The sequence below is a fragment of the Maylandia zebra genome, linkage group LG5, assembly GCF_041146795.1.
Source record: "Maylandia zebra isolate NMK-2024a linkage group LG5, Mzebra_GT3a, whole genome shotgun sequence".
NCBI lineage: Eukaryota > Metazoa > Chordata > Actinopteri > Cichliformes > Cichlidae > Maylandia > Maylandia zebra.
Window position 1 is genome coordinate 27,923,776 of NC_135171.1, and position 19,564 is coordinate 27,943,339.

A 19,564-nucleotide genomic window follows, 5' to 3' on the forward strand; every position below is an offset into this window, starting at 1 on the left:
GATGGCTTTAAGTGAATCACATTAATCATCGCATAACAGTGCATTGTGTTCTGCTGGGAAACCCTGGGTCCTGGCATTCATGTTGCTGGCACTAACACACAAACACTTCTACAGACCAGCTTGAACTGTGAGTCATGCAAAGCCACTCTAGTAGAGCCAGAGAGCAAAAATATAAAGCTGGAAATGACCATAATAGATCTCCTTTAACATTAAAAACGTAATCACCCGTTTTCTGCCTCATGCAGGAGTCAGCAGTCTAGGCAGAGAGGCCCAGACCTCCTCCACCTTGTCTAGGAAGACAAAATAAGGCACCCACGAGCTCATGGCTCGTGGGTGTCCTACCAGTTGGACATGCTTGAAACTTCTTATCTAGGAGGCCTCCAGGAGCCATCTGGGTCAGATGCCTCAGTAACCTTAATGTGGCGAAATGTCCAAAGCTAAACCCAGACACACACAATGAATCTGAAGCTGGTCGTGTCTCCCAAGGCAAAGTGACTTGTTTTTGTGTTTGTTTTTTTAAATTAATTTAGTGATTATTACTGGAGGATTGTGGTTCTTGTGTATTGTTTACCAGGTTTCCCAGTAGGGACAATAACAAATTACTGAATTAAGCTGAACTGAACCAAATAGCCTAAATGTGCAAATGTGGGGCTTCAAAACGGGACTTTTGTGTGATGTTTAAAATAATGTCCTTATCTCCAAACCTCAAAACATAAAAATCAAATAAAGAAAAGGTAAAATCACATAACTTAGGTGAGACACAGCTTGCTGCTTTTTTTTGTCTTGTTTTGTTTTTTTGCTGCATTTGTTTTGTTTTTTCATTATGGACTTTGGCAAATCCTGTGTTATATAATAATGGAGTCACAGCACAGTTACTGTAACGCAGGGAATAACATGACTAAGTTCATGTGTGGGAATTGTTCTTACCCCTCTGAGGGTCCAGCCATCAGGAGAGAGGAGAGAGAAGGAGGATGTTTTCCTCTGCCGCTTCGACCTGAAGGAAGAAAATGAGGAAGGAAGACAGACCGATGAGGAGAGGAGAGAAGCAATAAAGGATGAAAGGAACATGATAGCATGCTGTTACCTCAAACAATAACTAAAAGAAGAAAAAAAGATTTTCAATTTGCTTTTCAATTACTGTTTTATTTATTTATTTATTTATTTATTTTAATAACTTAACTAGGATTTAAAAACTTTTTAAAAAATACAGAAATTAAAAAGTGAGCAGTATTGAAAGCTGAGTTATTTCATTGCACAGTTAGCAACAGAAGATTAAGTGAAAACTAATCTTCATACTTGATGAAAATTAAGTTAATTTTTTTTAAGGTTTGGCTTTTTAACTATGCAGATTGTCACGAAGAGTAAAGGAGGCAAGCCTTCAAAGGTGTGTAAAATATGAAGTGGGCAGAGCTCCACCAGGTGGTTTCTCAAAGTCACTACACCCACGACCTTTTACCCAGTGCAAAATTTGTGTGAAGATCTTTTAGGTGATAATTTTGTGTAAGTTCGGTTAAATTCTTTACTGACCGTTAAATCTTATGAATTTTGAACAGATAAAGGAATGAAGGCGCTCTGGCATGGCTTAGCCTCCATCAGAGTTAACAAAGCTTGGCTTCCATTTATGTGTATGAGGCCGGACATCACTGCTTTTAAAGAAAATACAGGATATTTGTACTTCATTTGTTTTTATTATGGATATCAAACTTTTAAGGTAAGCAGATTATTTGTTTAAGTAGTCAGACTTTCAGCAACAGTAACAAATATAACCCACACAAACTCTTTGTGTCACATTTAGTTTGTAGACTAAACTATAAAGCAGCTTCGCTAAACTGACAAAGTGAAATATGGTGTATATTGGCATAAGGTATGTGGAAATAACTGGTGTGAAACTGCAAGTGTGTTTCCTGTCCTTATAACCTGACAGCTTCCCTCCAACCTGAGCTTCTGCAAGTCCTGCAACTGACTGTGCAAAAATTAGAGATTCAACAAAGTAACAGAAATTGTAGCAAAGGCCAACTTCAGCATCTCCCAGAGCCATCCACTTTTATTTACTGTTAATAGCACATTCATCATTTCTAATCTGAACAAAAGGCTTATGAACGCTGGTGAAGCTGCAGAAGAACGAGCAGACAGAGAGGACACAGACAGCCAGAGACAAACATGTTACATCATTAGAGCCTCTCCCTCTTCTGTCTGTGTGACACAGAGAGTGACAGCAGTCCTGCTCTGTTTCCTGGCCTCTCACCCCAGGAAGCTCCTAACTGTGTCTGTGACTTCAGTATCTACCTTCCCTCTGCTGTCAGTGGCACGGTAACTGCTGAGGAGTTCTCTGATTGGATGTTTCTTACTTAAGGTAGAACTCACTTTTAGTCAGTTCTACCTTAAGAACGAGGCTTATGTAAGGCCTGTGTGGCTCTCTGATAAACAACTATGACAATAAATGAAGTTACATCCAAACAAAGTTGCTCCAGAAGTTCTTGTTTCACACTAAAAAATACAGACTGGTTTGATAAAACAAGAGCAGCTTTGTATGACTCTCAGATCAGTACAATAATCATTCTTAAAAGGCTTTTATCTGAAATAAGCTGCTGTAAACTAACTTTGTAAACGCAAAAATTACTTCGGTTATGCTGACCTCACTATGAGAAACTTTGGCCATGTATGTATGTATGAACATCCATCACTGTGAAACTCCTAAAGAAAAACTAAAGAAAAGCATAACAGGTCCACTTTATTATTGAAAAATAACTTCATCGGGGTGTCTCATATAATCCTGTCTTGTCAGATGCTGACCGTGTCTCACACAATGTCCACATTAGGAAGTTTTGGAGGGTGCCGGTGGCGTAAATATCAGGTTTATGAGCCTGCTTGGACATTAATGTTTTTGCACTTGGTTTGACCTGATTTTTCTACTTTGATTTTCACTCGCTGTCTAGATTTAAGTACTAAAGCTGTTAGGAGAAGATCCTTGTTTGGGTTTAAATACATCCCACTCACCAGTAACCCTTTGTGTTGAACAATGACTAGCTGGGAATGACATCTTTGTCTCATTATGCCATAACCCAGTGCCAACTTCTCCCAACAGATGACGCACTCGGGCTGAGGGACGCGCAGTTTTTTCCCCTCTTTTTTCTTTAGATGGTAGACCATTTGTGCTGGTGGTTCATTGTGATTTGATTCACAGAAAAAAAGTGATCATTCCCCCACCTCAGAAGTGATCCCCTTCTCTAACAGAGACTTTGATGTGTAACTCTGTAATAATTCCCACCATCTGGCATCTGCCACAAAGCCTACAAAATATTGATATCATAAATTAAAACCTCATTCACTGTTTTAGATGGTGATTGGATGGTGTTTTAGAGGATGAAACAGGTCTGAATTGGAAAACAGTGAGCAGCTGTAAAACAATAAGATGCAAATGTGTTTACACACAGTGTATGGTGGCAGATTGTTCAGCGATTGCTGCTTTTTCTCAGCTTTCTGTTGCTTCTTCATTGTGTTTTATGACAATTTTCTAACAATGACATGGATGGATCTGAAGTTACAGACGCTACCAGGCATCAGTATTTGTTTTGTTTTTTTAATCAATAGACCAAAAAACAATTTCTGTCTCATCATGGCTCTAAAGTGTGTGTGTGTGTGTGTGTGTGTGTGTGTGTGTGTGTGTGTGTGTGTGTGTGTGTGTGTGTGTGTGTGTTTGCCTTTATGTGTGTGACTCATTCATTCCTGGGAGTTGCAGGGCTTTTTCCAATAGTGCAAACCATCCCACCCTGGATGAACTCACACACATGCACACGCACGCACACTTGCACACAGAGTTCTGTTTCCATCACTTCAGAGGACATTATGCCGACTTGAATACATGTACTATAAACCCTTAATCTAACCTTAAACCTTAAAATGTTTTAAACTCATTTTTTTTCCCAAGAGGGAGGTGACGTGGTTGAACTCTCCTGCTGAGGAGATCAGAGGTGTGTTTGGCTACACGCACCTCCAGTCTTTCCCTGCCTGTTCTCCTGGTAAATCTTTTATCCACTCATCTGTTTTTAATATCACTTTCTCAGCAAACATTCAGTTTTCAGACTAAAACAGGGCACTATGCTCAAGGGGAGGCTAGCTGTAGTGAGACTAACTGTGGGAGTCATTTTGGAGTTTTACATTGTTCTGTTCTGTTGTTGTCATCATTAATAAACATGCAGATATGAAACTATCTGCAAATCAGTGGACTATTTAGGAGAGGTCCATGAAGTGGTATCAATCTCAAATGTCAAACCAAATCTTTCATTCTTTGTGCTGCTTCCACTTCCGTCAGCACTATAATCACAACACACAGCTCAGGCACAAAAACGTCTCATGAAACCAGCAGAGCGGCGTGCAGTGTGGGTAGGAACAATTATGTCTAAATGACAGACAAAAAATGTCACCTGAACAACATCTTGCATTGTCCCTTGAAAGCAGCAGAACCACATTTCTCCAGAGATTAACTCCCCACACCCAGTTCATCATCTGTTTTATGACTCTTGAGAAGCATTTCAGACATAGCAAAAGTGGTTAAAATACATTACACAGTGTCAGCCTGTTTTAGTTAGACAGCTGATAAACTCATTGTAAAGTACCCGCCAACACCAATCTGCCAAACTTTTCTATATTTCTATATAACGAGTGAGAAATTTCCCTCTGTTGGACTGAACCAGAGCTGAAAGTACTGCACAAATAGGACTGTACTGAGTTCATATCATTCATCCCTTTTTCATTACTTAGAAAAAGTACAAACAATCTTAAATAAATAAATAAATGATTAAATGAATTTTAAAAAGTTGACCAAATTTAGCTTTTACCTACCTAAAAGTAAAATCTTATTGTATGGAAACCATGAATACAGAAATGAACAAATAGACCATTACAAGGAAAAGCTAGGAAAAAATGTTTTAAAGAAAAGATGAAAAATTATCAGAATTTCAAGCACTAAAAAGAAAAAATGCAAACTGCAAACGCACATAAACCACATGTACACATTCTCTTTAACATCTCTTTTGATTTGCGAGTCCAACTTCTGGAATGGGAAGGCTCTCACGGGTGCCCGGGTGCCCGTTGTATCATTATTAAATGTTAATTCTATCTACAGAATTTATTTCTAAATTATATCAACAGAGGTACATCCCATGAGCTGCATAATTAGCAGCTTAATGGGAGTAATCAGTCATTGTCTAAATGTTCAGCTTTCGCAATACAAATGCAGCAGCATTGCATGTGTCTTTGTGTACGGACAGAAAGTTTTCGGTCTCTATGAGCTTCGGAGAAATCATTGAAAGTTCCACGCGAGCAGTAGAAGTTAGTGGTATTCAAACCACACAGGAGAACTGTGACTATTATCACATAACAATCACCAATGTGGCGAAAACAAGTATCAAAGCAGCAGTTAATCATTTGACAGTCAGCCTTTTATGGACCCCTGAAATGTGGAGAAACTTGAGTTACTACACGTACAAGTAACTACAGAACACATTTGCGTATGATTCATAATATTGCTGAAGCCCCAAAGGCAGAATTCCTGCATACAAGAAAGATCTGCCTATCCCACAGAAGAAATGCAGGTTGTATTTACTGCATGCTTTGTTACTAAAACTTTGTGTGTGTAGGTGTTACATCTAAAAACTTGTGTATGGAAGGTCTTTCGGTGTCTTTTTATTAAGCAGGACGAGACTTCCAGGTGTGATGTTTGTTATTTACAAATGATCATGGAAGCTACATCCATCTTTTAAATACAGTATATGATGAACCCAACCACGAGGGGGCCACAAGCCTGTGTACCCCTACTGCCGGTCCCAAGCTCAGATAAATGGAAAGGGTTGCATCAGGAAAGGCATCCGGCCCAAAATCGTTGCCAAATTGAACATGTGGCTCATAAAAAAAATGGCATTTCCATATTGGATTAGTCGGGTTAACAATAACTGCCTCTGGTGCTGTTCGCCAACAAGGAGCTTGTGGAAACTGTGGTACTGATGGCTGAAGACAAAGCAACAGGAGAGGGGGAAGGCATGATAGGAGACCGTGAGAGAGAAGGTAAGGAATGAGTGTGGAGATGAGAGTAGGCTGATATATATGGATATATTGTGTGTACAGGAGACTAGGTGGAAGGGAAGCAAGGTCAGAAGCACTGAAGGAAGATTTAAGCTGTTCTATTATGGTGTAGATAGGAAGAGGAATGGAGCAGAGGCAATCTTGTAGGAAATGTATATGACGGTGCTGTGGGGGTGAAGAGAATGCCAGACAGGATCACAAGTGTGAGGCTTGAAATATTCAGTTCCATTTCAATTCAATTTTATTTATACAGCGCCAAATCACAACAACAGTCTCCTCAAGGCACTTTATATTGTAAGGTAGACCCTACAATAACACATACAGAGAAAAACCCAACAATCATATTACCCCCTATGTGCAAGCACTTTGGCGACAGTGGGAAGGGAAAACTCCCTTTTAAATAGAAGGGGTGATGTTGAATGCTGTCAGTGAATATGAGCCACAGGCTGGATGTCAGCAGAAAAAGACTGTTGATTAAAGTAGACTTCAATTGACATAAAAGCAAAGGGACCATAGGTGATGAGGAGGTGATGAGAAGGTAGGTTAGGTATGGCGTCAAATAGAGAAAGGCAGAAAAACACAAATGGTGGTGGATTTTGAAAAAGGATGGAAATGGCTGTGGCAAATATCCGCTTCAAGAAGAGGGAGGAACATCGAGTGACATAAAAGAATGGAGGAAGGTGCGGGCAGGTGGACAACAGCTTATGCAGAAGGTGCCATTTAAAGACACAGGAGACTGTGAGATGGTGTCAGGGGAGACTGTAGCAAAACAGCACTGGATAACAGTCTGTAGGATTACTTTGGAAATCAAAAAGAGGAAGTGAGTGAAGACAGAGGCTGAAAGTTGTAGTTAAGAGTTACAAGAAGAGTGTGAAAGTACAGCTGTAGTGCTGAGAGAAACTTCCAGAAAGGTATCTGATGTATCCTCTGGACAGAGGCTTGCTCTGGAAATAAGAAAGGGACTGAAATTCAGCAGAAATAAAGCATAATACATGTGTACAAGTGAGTGGGAGGCAGATGAAACAGTGAAGTAACAGTGAAGCTGTGAGGAATAAACACCTGAGATCAACCATCCAAAGCAATGGACAGAGCACAAGAGAGCTGTAGAAGAGAGTGGAGGCAGTGTGGAGCAGCTGTGACAGAATGATGGCAGCAAGAAAGAAAGGGAAGGTTTACAAGACAAGTGAGTGAGGCCTGCTATGACGTATGGTTTGGACACAGTGACAATGACCAAAAGATAGGACGCCGAGCTGAACATGTTAAGATCTTCACTGGCAGTGACTAGATTGGACAAGGTTAGAAATGAGAACATCAGAGGCACCACTCAGGGTGAACCGAGTGAGTGAAATGAGTTTTGAGGAGGGATAGTGGATATACTACTCAAGCAATGTTGAAGACAGAGCTACCAGTCAGAGGAAGAAGAGGAAGACCAAGAGAAGACTCATGGATGTAGTGAAGAAGGGGATGCTAGGGATAAGGTGGGACTACCTTTAGTCACAGCAGAAGAAGAAAAACTACAGTCTATGATGAATGCCAGTTAGAGATCACCAGTGGGTAAAATTTTTCAATGCTATACTGTCTTAATTTTAAAATTCCCAATGGATGAGAGCATGAAAATGACCGTGGTGGAACATATCTCAAGTACTTTTTGTTTATTTAAATATTTCTATGCTACACTAATATTTTAGTTTGTACTCTATAACTTATCTAAAACCTTTAGCTAGTTATAATTTTGAAGTTACTGAAAGGTGATAAATTATCCTGTATTTATATGGATGAAGTAGCATCCAGGATATTCAAATAATCTCTCACTGCAGCAATAAAGTGACTTTTTTTTCAGTGATTATGCTACGATCCTCATACTCAGTCATTTTAATTTATATATAACGTTTGTACTTTACATATATGACGTAAATACTTCTACCATTTCAAATGTTTAAAGTCTTTATGAAGCACCAAATTCCAAATATAACACATCTGTATGAGGGCACAGGGCGGCTAATGTTAAAACTCAGACACTGACTTCTACGCTGTGTTTACTGCCTGCCTCACAGAGTAGGACACCTGCACCAAATATGGTTATGGAAGTATAATTTTGTGAGCAGAAGATTTTTTTTAAAAGCTTGTTTTAGAGCAACTTCTGATTTGAGCTCCCAATGAACAGCTAAATTAGAAGTTAGTTCAGCTGATACTTATAAAAAAAATAACTGTCCAAATAGAGAGGCTTGCTTCTAGAAGGACTATGAATCCACACCGCCACACTGAATCCGAAGAGAAGCAGCTCTCCATCCTTCAGAGACTCGCTCCACCTTCTGGTTTGATATTTGTGGAGTGGGATTCGCACAGCAGCGGGATAATGAGGCCCAAACACACATCAAAGCCTTGAAGAACTACTTAAAAACCAAAGTAGGCGTCCCAGCAAACATGAATTTCCCTGAAATCACATGATCTCAACCTCACTGAACATTTATGAAGACCGAGGAAGTTCTTTATGAGATCATCCTGGAGCAGCGTGGGTAAACACCAGCTTCAACAAATGCTATTTTGCATTTAAGTAACCAAAACTAACACGAACTAGCATAACATCCCATCACTCCAGAGCTTCAGCTGCTAATTCAACAGTATCAGAAAACTGTGACTTAAACAGCAAACACACATCAGCTCACACCAAACTGTCAGAGAGGCAAACTGTCTGCAGAAGGCTGTTTATCTGAAATGTACTGTGTGGTACAGGTTAAAATCATAGCAAGGGCCTCAAGGACAGAAGCCTGTGTGTGTGTGTGTGTGTGTGTGTGTGTGTGTGTGTGTGTGTGTGTGTGTGTGTGTGTGTGTGTGTGTTCCTTTTTGCTAGCACTAGCTTGAGTTTTACAGCTTGGGAAAACAGAGATCCTGTCTTTTGGTGCTTGAAAGCTTTCTTTTATGGCTCAGAATTGAATGAGGTGAATGAGGTCCATGCAGGTTAAGTTCAGGGGTAAGGCTCGGGGTCCTCACAGAGATAGACTTTGAGTCTTGTGTGTGTTGTGTGTGTGTGTTTGCACAAGCTATAAGTCACCCTCATGCAAACTTGTGACTCATGAAGCAGCAATAAAAACCTCTTTCTTTCAGTTTTTTCTCTCTTTGGTAGACTGACTGCCTCTTCAGAGTCTCTTGACTTTAAATCTTCCACATGTATAATAACACCTTATAATTAAACACACACCGGCAGTGATAGGGTTAATCATAGAATTGCATGTCTTTCCCCGAAACTTTTAATACATTTTCTTTACCAAAAAACTTCAGAAAAAACATCTCAAGCTTCACAGAGGAGCTTCCCCTCACCTCGAACCCCGCTGACATCCATCACCTGCCTGCATCGGACTGCAGCTCCTCCCAACGAGCCGAAAACAAACCCTCTTTTTAAAAAAAAAAAAAACCAACAAAAAAACCCCTGATTAAACAAAAACAGCAGTCGGATCAGCTGCTTCAGTGAGTTTAGCTCTTCCAGTGAGTGAAAACAAAAGTTTCTTCTTAAAATAAATGAAAGTCCAGCTTCAGTGCGAAGATTTGTGCCGGATAACAACCTGAGAGCGATAAATCCTTCCTTTTTCTGTACAGCCGAGTCTGAGCAGCGCCTTCCTTCGAACCTCGCCTTCAAAATAAAAGCATGGGTTGACTTTGAAGATAAAATGAGATATTACTCAAGATCTTACTCACATTTAACATTAACATATTAAATGTGTTTTAGAATGCATTGAGGAAAAATTGAAAAACAGAGACTGTCAAGAACAAATAGTTTAACATTTGTTGTAATGCAAAGTAGTATTATGCATTTCCAGATCAGGCTTATTTTTATTCTACAGTAGCTTTGCATGATTCAGTCAAAAAAAAAAAAAAAAAAAAAAGACTCTGCTCCTTGGTTGCAGCACCACAAATCCTCTCAAACAAGCTGTATTAGTTCTTCCACCTTTACACCAATTTTCTCCTGACTGGATGATACTCACTCATAAAAACAGAGGTTTGAGCAGCAGGTGGGTGGAGCTTCTATGCCAAAGATGACCATATTATATCTGCTCTCTATGACCTCATACATATCCAAAAGTTCAAACTAGAGGTGGGCAGAATAATCCAAATGTTTATATTATCAATAGCAAAGTTGGTATTGTTATCGGACTGATATTAATGCAATAGAATTGATACTTTTGTTTCCTCCAAGCTTTCAGTATGTAGCCTACTGAATTCTCAAATCTTTTTTAAATTAATTGTTAATCATCTCTAAACCATGCCAGGGTTTAAGCTTTTATTCTGAAAATAAAAGCAGGCTGTTTGTAGAACATCTGAGTTTTAGTAGCTTCTGTTTATTTAAGCCTGGATGCCTCACAGCTCACAAACTATAGAGCTGTCCAGTGGCCTTTATATCAGGGAAGAGTGTTTGTTTCACCACAAGAAACTAAAACCTGTTAGTCAGCTTGAAGCATGTCAGAGTACGATCAGCCATAAAGGATATTTTGATCCAAATTATATTTTGCTACAATAAAAGCTTGCTCATATCCAAATCATCCCCAGCAGAAAGTCATGAAAAGAAAGAAAATAGAAATAACTTTTTTTAATAAGGATTTTTTATTTTCTATATAAAAGGTACTATAAAACAGTACAATTTCTAAAAACAAGTAGCTTACTAAAATAAAAGTCTAACTATACAAAATCATATCAAACATTTCCAGAGAAAAATAAAAGTTATATTTACAAGTAGGAAATGTTACATCGTCCCTTCCAGCCAACTCAAACCTGCAGATGAACCAGAAATCCTCACTCACGCATTCAGCAGCAACTCACTCTCTTGAGCTAGAAAACAATTTTTAAAAAGAAAAACTCAAAAAGCAAAATACTTTGTTCACGTAAATGATAGTCTTCCATCATTGTACATAACGTTAGCAAGGTGTACTAACATTTATGTCACTTCTTTAAACAAAATATTCGATTTTATGATCCGATAATAGTGGTCATGTTACTTTGTTACACCAACAATAAATCTTTGTCAACAAATATAAGGCATGAGTATGTTTGAAGTATTTCAAAACAAGATGTGCTTTTGAAGAAGGTTTCTCTTTATGATGCAAATGTCTTTCAAGAAACAAGTGGGCACATTTAAATAAAAAAGGCACCTCTTAAACAAGCTTCATCTGATTCTTTATCTTATAGTATAAGTTCTTTCAGTATTTGGTCTTAAATCATGATAATACAAAATAATATTACATCAAAGCAGTCCCCCTTTTTTTGTATTTTTGCATAATGCAAGAACTAAAAGGGCAAAGGACCTTTTTTCACTCTTAAGTAAAGCACAAGAGGAACCTTTTCAGTAATGCAATCGCCATGATAAAATAGGAATAGTAAACATTACCTATGTAAGCCAGAGATTACTAAAAATGAAAGACAGTAGACAAATAAAGCATCTGTTAAGTCCAGCCTGTATGTGGCAGAAGAAATGTGAAATCTTTACTAGATTTTCCTCTCGACTTGATACACCGATAAGCAAAACAGAGAGAAAACAGAGACTGAAACTGAGTTACAAGAATCACCACAACCAAAGCAGATCTGAACTGTTTTGGTTTACTTGATAACATGTTTGGTCAGAGAATAGGGAAGATTTGTTTGGTTATCTGCAGCAATAACAGCTGTGGTCACTGGAAAAGCCCAGAATTGGTGCTTCCCTCTAGAAAGTCTATATCTGTCCCCTTTCTAATGCCATCGCTGTTATGAAAAAAGTCACACAACAAACATACAGCTCCAACCACCGTGTTCTCCATTATGTAATTGTGATAGCTGTTGCTATGACAGCAGCCAGGTGGGTCAAACTTCATGCTAGCATTTTTACCGAAGGTGTGAATGCAAACAGAAAAAGGGAAAAAAAAGTGTCCTTGATGGTATGCACTTCTGTGGAGCAGTTACTCTGAGGGAGTTTCCCAGAAGTGTTTGGTCCAAAAGTGCTGACTGATGTCTTTAAGGTGTTTATACATTCAGCAGCTTTAAGTAAGAACTGCTTTGACAGTCCTGGGCAGCAAGTAAACTCTTTGATCAGGTTCTGCTTTATCTTGCATTTTCACATCAAAACAGTACTGGAACAGCTGGTTTGTTACAGCATCACGTTTTGGTACCTGACATCAAGTCATACATTTCTGTCTGCCAATCAGGACACTGTGGCCTGAAGCCATCTTTGGTTTGAAACGGTCACCTCTGCCAACATCTGGAGTTCCAGTCCTTCAAAAATCCTCCAGTGGACAAAAAAAAAGAAAAAAGAACTGCAATTACCAAAGTTTTCTCGTAATCAGTGATTAGCACAATTACCAGGAAATACTGCTCTAGAACACAGTGGCTACTATAGCAATCACAGTCATTACTGTTCTAGAACACAGTGGTACCACAGTTACAAAAGAATACTGTTATAGAATTCAGTGGTTCCATAGTTTTCATAGCTATTTATCAACATTCTAGAATTCAAAGGTTACCATGGTCACTATGGTCAAGTGTTTTACAACATAGTGGCTACCATAGTTACCATGGAATAGTGTTCTAGAACTCAGTGATTAACATAGTTATGACAGATCAGCATTCCAGAACTCAGTTTCTGCTTCCCACTCCGGTTCTTCCAGCTTCGCCTTCTTCACAAAGGCAACTTTTTGGTCCAAGTTGCCACATTGATTTACAAGATGACATCACCAGGCTAGCCTTCTTTTGATTGGCTGAAGGCATACCCCTACAACGATGCCACAGGTGTGAGAACAGCATCATTTTGCTCGAGGTGATGATGGTGGTGCAGCTCAGCTTTGCACACCGTGGCAGCGCTGCAGCTGAGCGATGTGGCAGCGGGTGCCTCTTCATCACCTGAAAGACACATAGCCAAGTGTGAGCACCATGATCACCTTCAGTCTTTAAGAATCATTTACCTTTGTGCAAAAGTCACATGAGGACATAAGTCAGGGAAATTTGGCACATGCATGTTATTGAAAATGTTGCTTTTTCTACAGAACAAACAGCAAAGTTCGATTTTATAAAACATCTGTTGAGGTTGAGGCCTTACTCAAACCATAGAAAGATGATTCACTCTCAGCCAGGGAGGAGGAGTCTGCCTGGTCATGTGACAGTCCGTCCATTAAGGGAATAGAAAGCTCTGATGAAGGAACAGATGAATCATAGATGCCTGAATCACGAGGTGGGGGGATCTCTGGAACAGTGGGGCGGCCTTCATCAGCCTGTCCCTGACCAGGGGAAATGCCATCCTGGAGGATGGAAGGACCAGAGGAGGACAAGGAGGAGGAAGAGTCTTCGGATAACAGTCCAGATATTCCAGAAGCAGACCTGTAACAGAAAAAGCATCTGCAGTCAGAATAATAATAATAATAATAGTTATATGTTACCTGCTGTTATATCAGTGAAATTAAAAGAAAACAAAAATGAGGTGTAACACACTTTCCTTTACCTTGAATTGGGATCTAGCATGAACAGAGAAGAGTGTGGTAGGTCTGGACTGGGACAGACACCAGGACTGGGACAGGGGTCAGGGGTGGAACTGGGACTCGGGCAAAGGTTGGGATCAGGGCTGGAACCATGGGCCAGCTGGAGTACGTTCCTCCCCATCACGCCCTCCCCACTCTCCAGCGATGGCATTCGCACCACCACCTCATTCAGCACCAAGCCAGAGTCAAACCTCTGCTCAGCCTGAGATGACAAGGAGCAGGAAGGTTTGGGCGGAAGGCTCGGAGCCTGGACAGCAGCGAGAGACGGATGTTTGGAGGAAGAGTCAGGAGAGGTAGAGGATGCTCCAGCAGGAGCAAGCTGCTTTTCGAACCAGTCGGGGTTCTGGCTGATGTGCTGGTGCATGTTGCAGATGGAAACGTAGAGCGAGCGCCCGGACTTGCTTCTGAAATAGTTCCTGCGGGAAATGTTAAGAGGCTGCTGCTCACGATCAGTCAGACTGGAATGACTCGAATGGAACCGACTGAAGAGCTGAGGCAGCTGGTCCATCAGCTTGAACCTAAACAGGAAATGAAATTATTTATCAGGCTGCAAGTATTTATCATTTTCATTAAAGTTTGTATTCATTGTTCCCGTCTTTACCTGGTAGCCAGACTCAGCATGGTGGGGATGTCGCTTTCTGTAGAATAGTCAAAGTAAACTGCCATGTATCGGTTCATCTCCTGTGCCCCGCTGTCTTCGCTTTGCTTCGCCTGCCGCAGCTTCTCAGCAATCATGGCAACCGCCACAATGAACAGGTCCCCACCAACCGCAGTAATCGAAGAGCTGCTGCCATTACTACGGCGGCTCACTGGCGTCTTCCCTCGACGGCTCTTCTTTTCCACATAATAGCTGCAAAAAAACAACAGTTATGACAAAAGGGGTTGAAAAAAATATGGTAAGGAAAAGAATAAAGGTACATTTTTAGTTGACTCCTTACTTAACATTTTTTGTATTTTAGAAACCTGAAATGTTCTTGAAGAGGAAAAGGCACATGGGTATGGCAAGAAGACAAGAGAGACCAAAGGAAAGACGGAAACAAGTGAACACACAATGAAGAAAACATGACACCTGTAAAAAGAGGTGGGACAGAGGGGTGACACACTCGTCAATTAGGTTTAGAAACCTGTGAGCCTACCATAAATTAAATCATATATGCATCAGCATCTTCAACACATTTTGTGTTTTAATTCAACAATTTTAAAAGATTTTACTATAAAGTAACTACTGAACCCCTGACTTATTTGTTAGTTCAAATTCTGATGTTTACTTTTGATAAGTGTTAGAGGCATCTAGTGGCCATTTGAGGAACTGCAGCTGAAGGCACTTTCAGCGCCTCAACTGTAATATTCACAAAAAAATACAATTAAATATGAAGAAAACATTCACTCTGAGCCAGGGAGGAGAAGTCTCCCTGGCTAAATTTAAAAAAGAAGAATGAGACTTCAGAAACAAAGACTAATTAAAATTATACTGTACACTCATAAAAATTAAGCATAAAAAATAAATAAAACCAAATCAAACTAATGAAATCTAAATTCTAATAAATGTGATTGTCTGCTTATTTTTCTATAGAAACAGGAGGGTAAGGTGAGTACCGCAGGCCTTTGGAACAGACGGTGATGATGAAGTTTGCTTCATCCAGCTGTCTGCTGAGCCATGACATCTGACCCTCTTTGCACATCTCCAGGTGTTCCCACAGGTCCAACACAACCTGAACATGAGTGAAAATAATCAGATTGATTTTTTTCATGTTTTCTATATTTTTTTCCTCCAAGTCTTTTAGTGGTCCTCAGTTTCTTCTTCATGATCGTCTCACCTCACAGCAGCAGAAGTCCTGCAGGAAGAAGGCGAAGCTCTGGATGACACTGGTGTGTTTGGGACAGTCTCTGTTCGAGTAGCAGATGAAGACTTTGGGGCGGGGCCACGGCCGCTCAGTGGTCAGTGCTGCGCTGTGATTGGACGACTCGCTGCTCTCCTCATCCAGCTGACTGTAGATGTTTTCTAAAGGAGGGAAGAGAGGATTGTTTTAAAATGCAGCCATAAATTTAAAGTATGGTGACCGAAATTCGGCAACTGCATTTGAATGACAAATGACAAAAACATTAAGATAACGGGGATGTCGTGCAGTCACATTGATTGATTGACTGATCATTTATTCCGAGCATGAATACAGCTAATACTGTCTTCTAGTACAAGTGCTTGAAAAGGAGTGGAAAGAAGTAACACTTATATATTCTCACCCTTTTGTAATGCAAAGGTTTACAAGGGTAATTGCTTTATACTGTGTACACCTCTCAAGATAGTAAATCTGGGGCCAGTTGCTGTCTAAAGGAAAGAAAGTCATTTATACAGCAGATGATCACTATCACTAATCATTACTAACAATGTTAAAATGGGAAGAAACTGAGCCCCTTAAAATATGAATCATGGTTCCCCTCACCTTGCTGCTTCTTGCGACACATGACTGTGAAGAGGGTTGCAAATGCTGACATGACAACCAGCGGCACCGTGATGGCCATGGCACGGATAGGTCCCGCCCAGGGGGAGTGGACTGGAGGATGGAAACAAACATACCCATTTGTGAGGCAATTAGATCAGACTGTTATTTCAGTATTTCTTTGCCACAAAAAAATGATAGTAGTGGGCAGGGCAGAGTCAATAGGTCTGAACTGAAGTTGATGTTTCATTGTGTGCACACAATGAGAACTGATTCCTGGAGTAATCCTGACTCGTTTCTAGATCCAGTGGATACATAATCTCTCCAGTGGGTTCTGGATCTATGTCGGGGTTTCGTCTTAGTTGAGCGTGCCAGGAAAACTTCTACAGGGAGGCTACCGGGAGGCATCCTAATGTCCAACATACTTTTTTAAACTGGGGGGGAAGCAGGATGCTGAACTTTATTTTCCTAAAATTCACCTTGGACCCCTTTGTTGTGTAGAATCAATTTTGGTTTGTAGTTACACCTCCAGCCACTAGGTGGTGCTAATTTTTTATTATAAGTTAAAGAAATCAGAAAAGTCAGAGATCCTTAATGAGCTGACAAATTAGTGAAGAGGCAAACTCCTTTCTGGCTGCCAACATGTCATTGTATTTTATTGTAGTCTATTTCCTCAATGTGGACAATGCCCTGTGCTCAGCATGTGGTAAGATGATATACAGAGTCATGGACAGACCAGAGCATTCACTGAAAACATTTCATTAATGTCTGACTATGACAGCCCCTCAGTGGCTTTAAAAAAATGCATTAAGACTGTCAGTAAATCAGGAACAGCAGTGTTGCACAGGTGGGCTATTCACAGTGGATTCAGCTCAATTATTTTTAGTGCAGTCATCGTAGGAATATTTACTTAATGGTGTATTTTTAAATCAAACTAAAGACCCAACAATACTAAAGATGAAATGGTGGGATGTCAAGGTGTCTGTGGCCGTCTTTTATATACAGCGTACTGTGTGGTTGTGTGCATCTCACCCTGGCTGACGTGGTGCTGAGTGTGCATCCTGGTGGTGTTGCTGTCATCTTTCAACTGAGGAAGAGAAGAGAAGAGAGTACTGTTTAAAACTGATCATTTTTGGTCTATAAATCATCTTCGGTGAGGACTAGGCTCCAGCAGAAACCAGTTTAACCAGCTGTGAATGCTCTAAATGGAGCTCAGCTCTGTGCTACATTCATGTACCTCTATAGTGTAGGTCCCTGGAGTGACGTCCTGGAGGATACATGTCGTTCTGGGCTGATTCACATCCTGGAAATGGTAAAACACGACACTTTAGTTTTCAATAAAGACTAACATCTGCAATTAAATTTTAGCTTCCAGATTAAATCCCAAACTCCTTCTGACAACGCACACACTTAAACAAAAGCCTGCTCAGGAGGAGAGGAGGTACAACTGAAGGCCAAAGAAGTTTTAAAAATGTTTTCAAAGCACATGGGAACAGTATATTCATCAGTTTATTGTACAAGTATTAAACAGTGGTGTCAGTATCAGTGGGGAGTTGGTGCCGCCTTAATATCAACCCTGATATAGTGACGGGACAGGTGTGCCTTTTTTCATTCTTCACAAAATTGCTTAGGAGTTGCTGTGTTACTGTGTGTGTGCGTGTGCATGTGTGTGTGTGCCGTTTGTGTGTGTATGTGTATGTGTGTGTGTGCGTGCCGTTTGTGTGTGTGTGTGTGTGTGCGTGCAGTTTGTGTGTCTCCTGATGGTGTTGATACTGCGAAGACAGACAAAAGAAAAGAGCTGCTGGAGCGAGATCAAGGAGGATGCAGTTAGGACGAGGCTGGAACAAAAGCTTTTCACGCCACCTTCCAGTCCGGACATGATCGGGTAGAAACTCTGGATGTGGTTGGATGAGATTTAGGGGCAAATTATAGGCTTCCACATCAAATTCATCGCAAATAAAATGTGTTTACAGCTGCTCCACATTGGCCACACGTGAAGGCGAAGTGAAAATATGACCATTATATAGAGCCGGGAAGGGGGAGGGACAACACACATTTTCACAGAAAATACTAGAAGAAACTATGAGAATAGTTTGGAGAATCAGAGAAATCACATGTTTGTAACAGACTGCTAACTTGCTATTTCAGGGTGAATCTGCCACAAGAGCCCATGTTTTAGAGCATCACACACTCTACCGCGAACCCCTCAACTGTAAAGCACCAAGTGAAGCAAAATAAGGTCCAATGATGCCTATGTCTATTAGATTCAGATAGGACTCCAATGGCCAGCAATCTCAAATGTTCTTTTCAGGCAAGTCCAAACAAATGTATTTATTGAAAGGAAAGAATTCAATAAAAACACGTCTTTACAGGGTCTCAGCAGCGACCAACAAAAGCATTTCAGTTCTTTTTGTGGTGGCAAAAAAAAAGAAAAAAAAAAGGACAGAGTAAACCCTCTTCTGTAATCTAAATAAATACATCTCTGGAAACAACAGCATTCACTTTTTACCCACAAGCTGATCTGCTTTCCAAAACAAAGAAGAAAAAACATTCTTTGGTAATTTTCCATACAGTTTAATTCAGCTTTTTCCCTCAAACGATTAAACCCTTTTTTCCAAACAAAACTTAAGAGCTTTCATGAGAAAATCTCTGGTGGTCTACAGGTACTCAATAGGCACCAATATAACCTCTTCCAGTTTAACTATCACAGAAAGAGTCCACCCAAGCTTGTCTTCATATTTTTACATGCTGTACTGCCTTTGTTTTTTGAGAAATTCAACTTACTGTTTATTGATAGAGCCCAAATTTTAATAACGTGTATGTAATAAGTCCATAGTAACCAAATACATTACTAAAAGTGAATTTTTTTACACATTTTTCTAGATACACAGTTGTCATGGGTGTGTCCCTCAAAACTGTAAACAGGAAATTTAGCTTGAGTGTGTTCATAAATGTTTGTAATGCACTCATTTTTATAAACTGTATTAAAAATAAAATGCATATGCACTTTGAAGAAACACAGCATGTACAGCAAAATTAACTATTTCCAGTAGTGCACTCAAAGTTCTACGCGTTCAGCTTATATGCGCAAAGGCACAAAGTTAAACAGTTTTCAGCAGCCGCAGTGGATCTGCGATAGGCCTTGGAGAAAAAAAATAAATAAATACTACAGCTGCTCGGGAAATGACATCATTTCTCCGCTGTTGCTGAAAACCACGTGGTAGTTCACGGTGACAACGTATATTCCAAGTGTTGTTAACAGCTGGTCAGATTGATAGAGTACCAAAGGAAACAGCGCTCTGGGACAGCTGATCTCGTGATATTTAAGTTCGGTTGCATGCAGAAAGACTTATTGCTATAATTTATTTGGTCTAGATATGGAAATGGTGATTACAAAGGGTTAAATATGATACCAGTTCCTCAGGTTCTGTCATCTCCTGCTACCCAGTATATTTTCATTCGCCTACACAGTCCTTTGAATTTGAATCTGTTTACGGAGATTTATTAGAGTATTTATTACAACAACTGTCACGTTTCTCATTAGAGGTCACCGAA

At 40.1% G+C, this 19,564-nt stretch overlaps 2 protein-coding genes across 2 annotated transcripts in view; both read right to left on the reverse strand.

Moving 5' to 3' along the window:
• The window catches only part of arhgef3 (Rho guanine nucleotide exchange factor (GEF) 3), a 33,058-nt gene extending 23,389 nt beyond the window's left edge, over positions 1 to 9,669 (reverse strand). The window contains exons 1-2 of the mRNA XM_076884168.1: positions 9,400 to 9,669; positions 928 to 994 (exon numbers count right to left, since the gene is read on the reverse strand). Coding sequence (XP_076740283.1) covers positions 928 to 994; positions 9,400 to 9,434 — 102 coding nt within the window. The 5' untranslated portion in view covers positions 9,435 to 9,669. The remainder of the gene's footprint in view (positions 1 to 927; positions 995 to 9,399) is intronic.
• Positions 9,670 to 10,654: 985 nt separating this feature from the next.
• Positions 10,655 to 19,564, reverse strand: part of il17rd (interleukin 17 receptor D) — a 33,870-nt gene continuing 24,960 nt past the window's right edge. Inside the window, exons 8-16 of the mRNA XM_004548796.3 lie at positions 17,247 to 17,312; positions 17,042 to 17,096; positions 16,013 to 16,123; positions 15,389 to 15,573; positions 15,168 to 15,283; positions 14,173 to 14,421; positions 13,535 to 14,089; positions 13,136 to 13,413; positions 10,655 to 12,939 (exon numbers count right to left, since the gene is read on the reverse strand). Of these exons, the coding sequence (XP_004548853.2) occupies positions 12,812 to 12,939; positions 13,136 to 13,413; positions 13,535 to 14,089; positions 14,173 to 14,421; positions 15,168 to 15,283; positions 15,389 to 15,573; positions 16,013 to 16,123; positions 17,042 to 17,096; positions 17,247 to 17,312 (1,743 nt within the window). The 3' untranslated portion in view covers positions 10,655 to 12,811. The remainder of the gene's footprint in view (positions 12,940 to 13,135; positions 13,414 to 13,534; positions 14,090 to 14,172; positions 14,422 to 15,167; positions 15,284 to 15,388; positions 15,574 to 16,012; positions 16,124 to 17,041; positions 17,097 to 17,246; positions 17,313 to 19,564) is intronic.